The sequence below is a fragment of the Eurytemora carolleeae genome, unplaced genomic scaffold (genome assembly GCF_000591075.1).
Source record: "Eurytemora carolleeae unplaced genomic scaffold, Eaff_2.0 scaffold601, whole genome shotgun sequence".
Classification (NCBI taxonomy): Eukaryota; Metazoa; Arthropoda; class Copepoda; order Calanoida; family Temoridae; genus Eurytemora; species Eurytemora carolleeae.
This window is the reverse complement of record NW_019396795.1, coordinates 159,910-174,045: the sequence shown is the minus strand read 5'-3', so window position 1 is coordinate 174,045 and position 14,136 is coordinate 159,910. Positions and strand designations below refer to the sequence as shown.

At 35.3% G+C, this 14,136-nt stretch overlaps 1 protein-coding gene across 1 annotated transcript; it reads right to left on the bottom strand.

Annotated features, from left to right (window-relative positions):
- Nucleotides 1–691: 691 nt before the first annotated feature.
- On the bottom strand, nt 692–7,404 carry LOC111708766 (uncharacterized). Its single transcript, XM_023482235.1, has 8 exons — nt 7,295–7,404; nt 5,560–5,652; nt 5,249–5,311; nt 3,932–3,977; nt 3,198–3,267; nt 2,711–2,813; nt 1,568–1,664; nt 692–769 (listed from the first exon to the last, which is right to left on the bottom strand). The coding sequence occupies exons 1-8, from the start codon at nt 7,384–7,386 to the stop codon at nt 692–694; spliced, it is 642 nt and encodes a 213-aa protein (XP_023338003.1). The 5' UTR covers nt 7,387–7,404.
- Nucleotides 7,405–14,136: the final 6,732 nt, after the last annotated feature.

Here is a 14,136-nt window from a genome sequence, read left to right as displayed (position 1 = left end):
TCAATATTTCTGTACACACTCTCTACCAGATCTTCACCAACATACATCTGAACATAACAATCAATATTTCTGTAAACACTCTCCACCAGCTCTTCATCAACATACATCTGAACAAAACAATCAATATTTCTAAACATACTCTCTACCAGATCTTCACCAACATACATCTGAACATAACAATCAATATTTCTGTAAACACTCTCTACCAGCTCTTCACCAACATACAACTGAACAAAACAATCAATATTTCTGTACACACTCTCTACTAGCTCTTCACCAACATACATCTGAACAAAACACTCAATATTTCTGTACACAATCTCTACCAGCTCTTCACCAACATGCATCTGAACAAAACACTCAATATTTCTGCACACACTCTCTACCAGCTCTTCACCAACATACATCTGAACAAAACAATCAATATTTCTGTACACACACTCTCTACCAGCTCTTCACCAACATACATCTGAACAAAACAATCAATATTTCTGTACACACTCTCTACCAGCTCTTCACCAACATACATCTGAACAAAACAATCAATATTTCTGTAAACACTCTCTACCAGCTCTTCATCAACATTCATCTGAACAAAACAATCAATATTTCTAAACATACTCTCTACCAGATCTTCACCAACATACATCTGAACATAACAATCAATATTTCTGTAAACACTCTCTACCAGCTATTCATCAACATACAACTGAACAAAACAATCAATATTTCTGTACACACTCTCTACCAGCTCTTCACCAACATACATCTGAACAAAACACTATTTCTTATGTTTTTAAAATAAGTTTTGAATTGCGTTAATTCTAACTATCTCCAAAAAGAAGACTCTAAAGTATCTGGAAAGGAATTGATTTTTTGCCACAAACTCTTACTTTATAACTCCTATACTTTTTAAATCCAATGTCAAGGACCTAAGATATTTCAAATTATAAATTCTGTTAGATCAAATAATCTAAGTTTGAAATATCGAAGGTATAAACCATCAGGTTGCAAAGATATGGGAATTAGAAAATTTGAGTTTGTGTCAAAGAGTCAATTCTTAAAGTTAGACAACCTTACTCTGAAAGTCTTTGTCCTCATAGTATTTTTTAAAACTTTGCTACAACTAAAATGTACATTATTTTATATTTTTTTTTGATTTTTAGGTTTTTAGATATTTAGTCATGGACGTAATGGCGGCGTATTGAGTTGGCGCATTACCGGTTTTTGATTGATTGATTGGTTAGCCTGTGAATGAGTGAAGTGTGAAATGTACAGTGGTCTGGCAGCTGATAAATCCTCAAACATTATTTACCCCGGTCACGTGACAAGGGCTAAATTACCTCTAATAAAGTCATATCTCTCAGTTCTAGCAGCAGTCCATCCTTCTCTATCAAATTTAACTATCTGTCGATATATCTATCTCAGGTTTAACTACACAACATTTATCTTGGAGGGAAAAATGTCTGGGCAACGGCATTACTATAAAATAGTGGAATTTATAAACTTAACCCTACCAAGCATGGCCTTGGACAAGGAATAAGAGGGGGTGGGGGTGTAAACTAACCTGAACAAGAATGGGTTGAATGTAAGAATTACATTTTTTCCTCAAATAATTACTTCCAGAAGTTTTAGAACACTCTTTCAGATCAGGAACGCAAATCCTAGTACAATAACTTTTATGAATTTTAACATTTTTTATTGAAAATAGATCTAAATGAGCTAATCGCTCCTTCTCCTTCCTCTTCCTCTTCTCCCCCCTCGTTTTAATATTTGATAGTCCTTCCTTAAACCCACATGGTTGCTGTAGACAACCCGCTGCTCTCCAATCCTTCCCCCGAGGGAGACGATATGCAGACTGCAGTTCCTTCTCCTTTGAATCCACGTGGTTGTCAATGACAACCTGGCACTCCCCTCCCTCCAACATAGAATCTGCATGGTTGTCTAGTACGTACTGAAACTCCTACCCCCCACCCCATCCCTTTCCTTGACTCCGAGTGTTTGTCATTGACAGCCTGAAACTCACCCATTTCCCTCTCACCTTGAACCTACATGGTTGTCTACGGAATACTTGACCCCCCACCCCCACACCTTGAATCTATATGGTTTTTAATGACAACCTAGAACTTTCCCCCCTTACCCCCTACCACCTAGAATCTGCGTGGTTGCCAATAACTCCACTTAGAATCCACATGTTTGTCAATGACAAATGGAACTCCCCCCCATGCCAATTAGAGTCCGCATTCTGCATGGTTGTAAATGACAACCTGTAAATCCCCCAACCCTCCTAGAATACACGTGGTTGTCTAGGACAACATAGAGCTCCCCCCTCCCACCTTGAATCCACGTGGTTGTCTAAGACAACATAGAGCTCCCCCGTTCCACCTTGAATCCACGTGGTTGTCTAGGACAACATAGAGCTCCCACCTTGAATCTACATGGTTGTCTAGGACAACATAGAGCTCCCCCCCTCCCACCTTGAAACCACATGGTTATCGAAGACAACATAGAGCTCCCACCTTGAATCACCACATGGTTATCGAAGACAACATAGAGCTCCCACCTTGAATCTGCATGGTTGTCTAGGACAACATAGAGCTCCCCCCTCCCACCTTGAAACCACATGGTTATCTAAGACAACATAGAGCTCCCCCCTCCCACCTTGAATCCACATGGTTGTCTAAGACAACATAGAACTCCCCCCTCCCACCTTGAATCCGCATGGTTGTCTAGGACGAGTTTCAACTCTTCAGTAACGTTCTGTTCGACCCAGCAGAGAACACAGAACTGGTTCTTGAAGAACAACTTCCAAACTAGAAAATTCATTCTTAGAAAAGTATAAGATTATACTTAAATTTTTATCTTACACCAACATTAAATCATGAATGATATCTTTTTAGGAACAACACTTTTTGGTGGAAATGCCACGGTCTACAGTTCTGATCTTAGAGATGTAAAAATACCTTTTTTTGGCCCGACAATGGACCTAAAAATGACTTGCATTTCATATTCGCATTGAGATAATATCTATTTGACTAAAATAACACAGCTTCACTAGAAACGACTTAGTAATCATAGTTGAAATTTATGTGTGAGAAGTGGTTGAATTAACGTCTGAACTGGCAACGGCTGGATGAACTACCGCTCTCTTTCATAAAATCCAACCTCTAGTAATTTTAGAATTTATATAAAATCACTTGGATGAAAAGCTGGTGGATCAGTGATTAGCTCGCAGAGAAGAGAATGAGGACAGTCGGGACTTGTGTTCTGAAAATATACTTCTCCTTAAACCTTAAATTTTAAAATCTTATATTTTGAAAACTCTTTAAGGGCATTAAGTTGCAAGGATATATGGATAAGAAAATCAGAGTTTGTGGCAAAGAATCAATTCCTCTCTCGGATTTAAGAGATATATATATTTGTAAAGGAATTGAGTGTTTGTCACAAACTCTAACTGATAATCTAATCCATTATGACCTTAAATATTTCAAGAAATTAATGCTGTTAGTTCAAATAATCTAAGTTTGAAATATCAAAGGTTTACACCCTCAGGTTGCTCAGATAAAGGGATTGGAAAATTTAAATTTTTGGCAAAGACTTAATAATTTGAATTTGTTTTTTCTCTGAGTTTGTCGTAAAAAAAATTAGGATTTGATATGTGTTTAAACCTTGATGATAAGATAATTGATGTATTAATATCAATTTAGAACATTTTTCAGTGCATAATATCACAATTTGCAATGAATTTTTTTGTAAAAAAATAGTAGCTTAGATTTAAAACTTTAAAAAGTTCATGAATACGTTGTCAAATCATTTAGGTAACAATCTGCAAACATATTTTACTTTTGGCGATTTAAAAAGAAACGAGTAAAACACTTAAAATCAAAAAATGTATTTTCTCTTAATTTAATATGAAGTAAAAAGGTTTAACCTGCGGGCAGTGGGAAAGAGCATACTTCCCTGTTGATCCTTGAGTTCTAAAATATTTTCATGATTTTTAGTTTTTTTTTTATTTACTTTTGCAGACTTTGGACTGAAATTGTTTGTGATTTACCTTTTGCAGACTTTGGACTGAAATTGTTTGTGATTTACTTTTGCAGACTTTGGACTAAAATTGTTTGTGATTTACTTTCAGACTTTGGACTGAAATTGTTTGTGATTTACTTTTACAGACTTTGGACTGAAATTGTTTGTGATTTACTTTTACAGACTTTGGACTAAAGTTTTTCTTCATCCCATTTTTTTATGTTTTTATTCTACCAACATGAAAACAGCCTAGACGTTTAATCTACAAGGCAAAAAAAACATTTTGATCTACTTTTGAGGGGAAATTCTCTTTTTTCGACGGATTTTGAATTAGAGATCAAAATAGGACTGAACATATTCCGATATAGAGTCCGACAGGATGAACTTCGTTGTAACTTTTTGTTAGTTTCACGACGGGAGTGTAACCTACCTACAGGAGAACAGACTGGATCTAGTCACCTATCCAGATTAGTTTCACGACGGCAGTGTAACTTACCTACAGGAGAACAGACTGGATCTAGCCACCTATCCAGATTAGTTTCAGGACGGCAGTGTAACTTACCTACAGGAGAACAGACTGGATCTAGCCACCTATCCAGATTAGTTTCAGGACGGCAGTGTAACTTACCTACAGGAGAACAGACTGGATCTAGCCACCTATCCAAATTAGTTTCACGACGGGAGTGTAACCTACCTACAGGAGAACAGACTGGATCTAGCCACCTATCCAGATTAGTTTCACGACGGGAGTGTAACCTGCCTACAGGAGAACAGACTGGAACTAGCAAAATATCCAGATTAGTTTCACGACGGGAGTGTAACTTACCTACAGGAGAACAGACTGGATCTAGCCACCTATCCAGATTAGTTTCACAACGGCAGTGTAACCTACCTACAGAAGAACAGACTGAAACTAGCCACCTATCCAGATTAGTTTCACGACGGGAGTGTAACCTACCTACAGGAGAACAGACTGGAACTAGCCAAATATCCAGATTAGTTTCACGACGGCAGTGTAACCTACCTACAGGAGAACAGACTGGATCTAGTCAAATATCCAGATTAGTTTCACGACGGGAGTGTAACCTGCCTACAGGAGAACAGACTGGAACTAGCCAAATATCCAGATTAGTTTCACGACGGCAGTGTAACCTACCTACTGGAGAACAGACTGAATCTAGCCAAATATCCAGTTTAGTTTCACGACGGGAGTGTAACCTACCTACAGGAGAACAGACTGGATCTGCTTTGTAGGATTGATGGAAGAATATCTTGTGTACATTCTCTAAACATTCTTTTTTTGTAAATATTCGTAAATATTTTTAATTGTACTCTTACATCCAAAAGTACCAAAAGATCGATTTTTCAGAAAAAAATTTAATTCTTGTCTTTGTTGCTCCATAGTTACAAAATACAAAAAAGTTAAACAGCGAAACAATGATTAAATTTGTGTGTGGTATATCAGCAAATCCGGCAAACTTTACAATTTGGTTTTCGGGTCTCTCGATCTTTTTGTTTTTTTTTTCTACTTACTCCGTATAATCCTTACAACAATCCCCGAAGAAACTGCAGCTGGAGTCACAAGCACAGGAGTAGGGGGGAGATATCGTAGAACCACATCTAGACCTAGGAACAATATGGATATTGTAGATCTTCATCTAGACCTAGGAACAATATGGATATCGTAGAACCACTTTCGACCTAGGAACAATATGGATATTGTAGAACCACTCTATACCTAGGAACGAATATGGATATTGTAGATCTACATCTAGACCTAGGAACAATATGGATATTTTAGATCTACATCTAAACCTAGGAACAATATGGATATTGTAGATCTATATCTAGACCTTGAAACAATTTGGATATTGCAGATCTACATCTAGACCTAGGAACGATATGGATATCGTAGAACCACTTCTAGACCTAGGAACAATATGAATATTGTAGATCTACATCTAGTCCTAGGAACAATATGGATATTGTAGATCTACATCTAGACCTATGAACAATATGGATATTGTAGATCTATCTCTAGACCTTGGAACAATATGGATATTGTAGATCTATCTCTAGACCTTGGAACAATATGGATATTGTATATCTATATCTATACCTCGGAACAATATGGATATTGTAGATCTACATCTAGACCTAGGAACAATATGGATATTGTAGATCTATATCTGGACCTAGGAACAATATGGATATTGTAGATCTACATCTAGACCTAGAAACAATATAGATATTGTAGATCTGCATCTAGACCTAGGAACAATATGGATATTGCAGATCTACATCTAGACCTAGGAACAATATGGATATTGTAGATCTACATCTAGACCTAGGAACAATATGGATATTGCAGATCTACATCTAGACCTAGGAACAATATTAATATTGTAGATCTACATCTAGACCTAGGAACAATATTGATATTGTAGATCTACATCTAGACCTAGGAACAATACGGATATTGTAGATCTACATCTAGACCTAGGAACAATATGCAGATCTACATCTAGACCTAGGAACAATATTAATATTGTAGATCTACATCTAGACCTAGGAACAATATTGATATTGTAGATCTACATCTAGACCTAGGAACAATACGGATATTGTAGATCTACATCTAGACCTAGGAACAATATGGATATTGTAGATCTATATCTAGACCTAGGAACAATATGGATATTGCAGATCTACATCTAGACCTAGGAACAATATGGATACTGTAGATCTATATCTGGACCTAGGAACAATATGGATATTGTAGATCTTCATCTAGACCTAGGAACATTATGGATATTGTAAATCTACATCTAGACCTAGGAACATTATGGATATTGTAGATCTACATCTAGACCTAGGAACAATATTGATATTATAGAACCACATCTAGACCTATGAACAATATGGATATTGTAGATCTACATCTAGACCTAGGAACAATATGGATATTGTAAATCCACATCTAGACCTAGGAACAATATGGATATTGTAAATCTACATCTAGACCTAGGAACAATATGGATATTGTAGATCTATATCTAGACCTAGGAACAATATGGATATTATAAAATCTACATCTAGACCTAGGAACAATATGGATACAGTAGATCTACATCTAGACCTAGTAATAATATGGATACAGTAGATCTACATCTAGACCTAGGAACAATTTGGATACAGTAGATGTACATCTAGACCTAGGAACAATATGGATCTATGAAATGTTTTAAAAGATGTATTAAATAAAAACCTGCATTGAGTGAACTCATTACAATCTGGTCTTCTAAGGTTGGAACGAATATGTTCCAGTAGAAAGATAAAAAGTATTCCTTCCCGGAACATTTTTCCTATATTTTCATACCCTCTTAAAAAAATTGGGGTTAGAGAAAAATAAAAAAAAAATTAAATAGAAGAGTCACGTTTAAATCCTTTATGAAACTGATTACTCGCCAATGTCTCTAATTTTCGAATTTTTATATCTTTGTAACAAACTAAGAATTCTGCTTGAGATAAAAAAGTAAAATTTTTAAGAGTTTGCTCTATCTGCTATAGAGCAGTAGAGCAGTAGAGTTTGTTGCGAGTAATTAAAAAAGCGGGATGCCTGATTCACAACGGTGCCTCTCAAACCCTGTACACGATTAAAAATGTGGGAGATAACGTCGTTTTTTAATCTGAAAAGGGATGATTTGCACAGTTTCCTACTTTGTTTCTGTAGCATGACTTTTTATTATAAACCCCAGGATACCATTGTGAATTCAGCATGTCACACTATAAATAGGGAGTCATTGGAAATTACGCGTAGAGTCCCTTTATTATAAAAAGAAGTGTTTAGAAAAAGCAGTAAACCTAGACTGTTGGAAAACTGGGAATATGGCTAGATATATAGATATAAATATACTCAAACAAGTAAGCAAACATATGTATTAATTGTTATTATTTACTGCCATGCAGTACACTTTATGTAAACAAAGGTGTTTGGGTTTCGGGGTGCATCTTTCTTGTCGTACATTTTGGATAATTCAAACAATCAAACTCAACAGTTTTAAATATTTCGAATTTTTGTTTTTCTGTTGCAGTCTCGATCCAGTGAAGCTTGTATTTGTCTCAATTTGTTAAGTTGAGGTGTANGATAGATAGATAGATAGATAGATAGATAGATAGATAGATAGATAGATAGATAGATAGATAGATAGATAGATAGATAGATAGATAGATAGATAGATAGATAGATAGATAGATAGATAGATAGATAGATAGATAGATAGATAGATAGATAGATAGATAGATAGATAGATAGATAGATAGATAGATAGATAGATAGATAGATAGATAGATAGATAGATAGATAGATAGATAGATAGATAGATAGATAGATAGATAGATAGATAGATAGATAGATAGATAGATAGATAGATAGATAGATAGATAGATAGATAGATAGATAGATAGATAGATAGATAGATAGATAGATAGATAGATAGATAGATAGATAGATAGATAGATAGATAGATAGATAGATAGATAGATAGATAGATAGATAGATAGATAGATAGATAGATAGATAGATAGATAGATAGAAAGATAGATAGATAGATAGATAGATAGATAGATAGATAGATAGATAGATAGATAGATAGATAGATAGATAGATAGATAGATAGATAGACAAAATTAGCGAGATATAGAGAAAATTAAAGTCCAAAAACTTTATAGCACGTCTTGACAAATTAAAAGTGTTATAGGTAATATTTTGAAACGTTTGTGTATTTGTCTAATTTCAATGGCTATTTCTACAGATCAAATAAGCTTTGAAACAAAGCAGAAGTAAAAAAAAAGTTGATTTAAATTTTATTTTTATTTCAATTGAAAACATTATTTTGGAAATATCCTAAACTTTTTGGAGAAAATCCGCGAACCAATCAAAACTTTACAGCACACATATGTGCTATTGTGAACCATATCCCTAATGTAACCCTGTTTCAAAGGTCGTCTCCGACAAATTGTTTCTCCGTTGAATACTCCGTACTCCGGCCATCCGCCAAACCAAACCTTGCCAAGGATTTTACATAAATAACCTCATGGAGCTAGTAAAACTTAAAGTGCATTAAAAAAAGAACCTATTTAAACACAATTTTCAGTGAATCATTTACATATAAACAGTGAACTTATTTAACCAGATAAATATTCATTTCAGAAGAATTAAATTGCTTTAGACTTCAGTTCAAACAACTTTTCGCCGTAACACAGTTTTCTAGATCGTAAGTTCATGTTTGATTCACAATGGTACCCATTTAAAATATTTCATTCATTAATTCCCATCGGTACCTTAAAATATTTCTTGGTCGATTCACAACAGAACCTTTCCTTTAAAATTCCTATTTATCAGTTTCAATAAACATTTAATTAGTTGTAATCAAATAGTTACATTTTATTAACAATTATTATTCACATTTGTTCGTCAATCAAATAGTTACATTTATTAACAATTATTATTCACATTTGTTCGTCAATAACAATCTGTATTTTGTAGGAAACTTCGTTACTGAATAAACGTTTTTCAAGAAGTTCTCATCTATGTGTGTCTGGTAGAAAAGAGTGTTTCCCTAACCTATTTGCCTTTGGATTTGTCATTCTTCGAGTTACATATCCTCTGCCTCAGTACATCCCGCTTCGAGCAATTTACCTTTTTGATCGGCTCACAGCTATATGATGTACAGCTAATCTAACTTTACAGCACGATGATTACTCTATAGCACGTTTATTATGAAATTCACGATGAAGTGAGTAAGAATGATAAAGTACACGGACAATAGTTTCATAAATAATCTCAAATAGCCCATAAAATTTTTGATATTTGGCTACAGACCTAAAATTTACACTTTTGTTGTTAATATTTGTCAAAACAAAATATGGTATTTCTACATTGATGTTTGTGATTTATCAAAACCTCCGTAGCTCTAATTTTTGGTAATCAGCTGATGGCCTAGAAAAAATGGGCTATGAGCATTAAGAATGTGTTGTACCTTCATAACTTTACTTTTGTTTTGGGATGAGGGGGGGGGCTTGGGACATCTCCCCTATAATGTTCATAGATCAAGACCCCCCCAGCCTTTTTAGGGTTACAGAAGGAGAAAGTCAGAAAAACAAAACAAAACAATTACACGAATAAGTACGAAAGACTATGAAGAGTTAAGGACTAAAGGAAAAGGAATAAAGAAATAAAGTTGAATTTATAAAGTTCTCTGATCCAGTGATAAATAAGACAAATGACGGGGGGATCTTCTAGAATGGCATTCTTCAATAAAATCGGAAATTGTTGATTTCTCAAACTTTAACAAAATATTCAGACTTTTTCTTTTCTCAGACAACGCAGAGGGCACCGATACATAGATATAGGCTAGAATAAGAGAACATTGATAATCTTTAGGAGTAGAGAGGAGTAGGGTTGAGTATACAGATATTCTACAGGTTCGGAGTAGAGAAGAGTAGGGTTGAGTATACAGATATTCTATAGGTTCGTTGTAGAGAGGAGTAGGGTTGAGTATACAGATATTCTATAGTTTCGGAGTAGGGAAGAGTAGGGTTGAGTATACAAATATGCTATAGGTTCGGAGTAGAGAGGAGTAGGGTTGCGTATACAGATATTTTATAGGTTCCGAGTAGAGAGGAGAAGGGTTGAGTATACATATTTTCTATAGGTTCAGAGCAGAAAGAAGAAGGTTTGCGTATACAGATATTTTGTGGGTTCTGAGAAGGATTGGGACTGTCACTCAATCCTGTCTTTACAGGTTTAGTTTAATATATAGAGCTCCGGGTGTCAATAAATCCATCATTGTCGACTTTTCTCAGTTCTCCGACATTCATCTCAGTTCTTTCACGAGGTTTAGATAAGATTTAAGCTGGGCAGACTCAGGCTAAATTCTGGATTCAAATCTAAGCCTATTTTAAACAACTTTCCAATTCTTGTACAATTTAATACAGTTAAAACGAATACATAAACGATAAGTCAATATCTAAATTATTGACCAAACAGTAGACGTAGCTCTTTTTTTAGGTTAGTATCTTTGTATCCTTAACTTCTAGTATCCTAGTGTCCTTGTATCCCTGTTTCCTTGTACTTTTGTTTCTTTAGCTTTAAACATTTTGAAAATAAAACTCCTTATTTTCATTCAAAATTCTAGAAATAAAGCTTTGAGCCTCTGACACAATATGTTTTAAATAATGTCCATCATCAACCAGAAAAAAAAACAGATCTCTCACCCTTTCGGAGAGAAACTCTTGTAAAACTAAGCTGATATAAATCTTTAAAAAAAAATATAAAGCAATAAGAAAAAGTTATGAAGAAAAAAGGAAGAGAACCCCCCCCCCACCCAAGACCCTCGACCTTCCCCTCCTACAATTTGAAAATATTTAAAGCGATAAACCTGTCTCTCTATGTCCAGCAGGTTGAAGAGACAGATTAAACTTTTTTTTGAAATATTTTAATGTGATTTATTACATACATGGATACTGAGGGCAGCCTTGGTTCGAATACCAGCCTGGCATATAAACCTGTATAAACCTGTCACAAATCAAAATAGGGGGTTTCTTATTCAAGATTTACCAAACCTTCCTTCTTCAAGGTTTATCAAACCTTCCTGCTTCAAGATTTACCAAACCTTCATGCTTCAAGATTTACCAAACCTTCCTGATTCAAGATTTACCAAACCTTCATGCTTCAAGGTTTACCAAACCTTCCTGTTTCAAGATTTACCAAACCTTCCTGCTTCAAGATTTACCAAACCTTCATGCTTCAAGGTTTATCAAACCTTCATGCTTCAAGGTTTACCAAACCTTCCTGTTTCAAGATTTACCAAACCTTCCTGCTTCAAGATTTACCAAACCTTCATGCTTCAAGGTTTATCAAACCTTCCTGTTTCAAGATTTACCAAATCTTCCTTCTTCAAGATTTGCCAAACCTTCTTGCTTCAAGATTTACCAAACCTTCCTGCTTCAAGGTTTACCAAACCTTCACGCTTCAAGATTTACCAAACCTTCCTGCTTTAAGATTTACCAAACCTTCATGCTTCAATGTTTACCAAACCTTCCTGTTTCAAGATTTACCAAACCTTCCTGTTTCAAGATTTACCAAATCTTCCTGTTTCTAGATTTACCAAACCTTCCTGTTTCAAGATTTACCAAACCTTCCTGTTTCTAGATTTACCAAACCTTCCTGTTTCAAAATTTACCAAACCTTCCTGTTTCTAGATTTACCAAACCTTCCTGTTTCTAGATTTAAAAAACCTTCCTGCTTCAATGTTTACCAAACCTTCCTGTTTCAAGATTTACCAAACCTTCCTGCTTCAAGATTTACCAAACTTTCCTGCTTTAAGATTTACCAAACCTTCCGGTTTCAAGATTTACCAAACCTTCCTGCATCAAGGTTTACCAAACCTTCCCACTTCAAGATTTACAAAACCTTCCTGTTTCTAGATTTAACAAACCTTCCCACTTTAAGATTTACAAAACCTTCCTGTTTCTAGATTTAACAAACCTTCTTGCTTCAAGGTTTACCAAACCTTCCTGCTTCAAGATTTACCAAACCTTCATGCTTCAAGGTTTACCAAACCTTCCTGCTTCGAGGTTTACCAAACCTTCCTGCTTCAATATTTACCTAACCTTAATGTTTCAAGGTTTACCAAACCTTTCTGCTTTAAGATTTTCCTAACCTTCCGGCTTCAAGATTTATCAAATCTTCCTGCTTTAAGACTTACCAAACCTTCCCACTTCAAGATTTACCAAACCTTCCTGCTTCAAGATTTACCAAACCTTCTTGTTTCAAGATTTATCAAACCTTCCTGCTTCAAGATTTACCAAACCTTCCTGCTTCAAGATTTATCAAACCTTCTTGCTTCAAGATTTACCAAACCTTCCTGCTTCAAGATTTACCAAACGTTCTTGCTTCAAGATTTACCAAACCTTCCTGCTTCAAGATTTACCAAACCTTCTTGCTTCAAGATTTACCAAACCTTCCTGCTTCAAGATTTACCAAACCTTCCGGTTTCAAGATTTACCAAACCTTCTTGCTTCAAGATTTACCAAACCTTCCTGCTTCAAGATTTACCAAACCTTCTTGCTTCAAGATTTACCAAACCTTCCTGCTTCGAAGGTTTACCAAACCTTCCTTCTTCGAAGGTTTACCAAACCTTCCTACTTCTAGATTTACCAAAACTTCTTGCTTCAAGGTTTACCAAACCTTCCTGCTTCAAGATTTACCAAACCTTACTGCTTCAAGATTTACCAAACCTTCCTATTTCAAGATTTACCAAACCTTACTGCTTCAAGATTTACCAAGCCTTCCTGCTTCAAGATTTACCAAACCTTCCGGTTTCAAGATTTACCAAACCTTCCTGCTTCAAGGTTTACCAAACCTTCCCACTTCAAGATTTACAAAACCTTCCTGTTTCTAGATTTAACAAACCTTCCCATTCAAGATTTACAAAACCTTCCCGTTTCTAGATTTAAAAAACCTTCCTGCTTCAAGGTTTACCAAACCTTCCTGTTTCAAGATTTACCAAACCTTCATGCTTCAAGGTTTACCTGCAGAAAATGAAGGAATTCTTGAAATAGTTTGTTTTAACTCAAACCCAAGATTTCATTTTATTGCAGATGCATGACTGTACGCCAGAGAAATATTTAAGTCTTGTTGTTTACTTGTACGAACTGTGCAGAATGGGACCGGTCATTCTTCTCATACTCTGATTTTCTAATCCTTAAACTTTGCAACTTTTATGACGCTTCTTTCATACCCTTTCCTCCTTTTCAAAATACCTGTTTACAAAGAGCTATATCCGTCCTATTACATTCTTTTCGGTTGATGTTCCCATTTCTCCATTTACCCTCCAGTACAGAGAGCATATTCATCCTTCCTTCTTTTTTTCCCTTCTACACCACTTTAACAGCATTAATGTGTCACATCGCTCCTCGTTCTTCATTTACCCTCCAGTACTGAGAGCATTTCCTTCCTTCCTTCTTTTTTCCTTCTACACCCCTTTTACAGCATTAATGTGTCACATGGCTCCTCATTCTCCATTTACCTTCTAGTACAGAGAG

Excerpts from the sequence above, each read along its gene's own strand:
- LOC111708766 (XM_023482235.1), bottom strand. The coding sequence starts at position 7,386 with ATGTTCCGGGAAGGAATACTTTTTATCTTTCTACTGGAACATATTCGT. Across the intron at positions 2,814-3,197 it reads TCCACCAGCTTTTCATCCAA|TTTGGAAGTTGTTCTTCAAG; the intron begins GTGATTTTATAT and ends TGAATTTTCTAG. Across the intron at positions 770-1,567 it reads TTCAACCCATTCTTGTTCAG|ATGTATGTTGGTGAAGAGCT; the intron begins GTTAGTTTACAC and ends TGTTTTGTTCAG.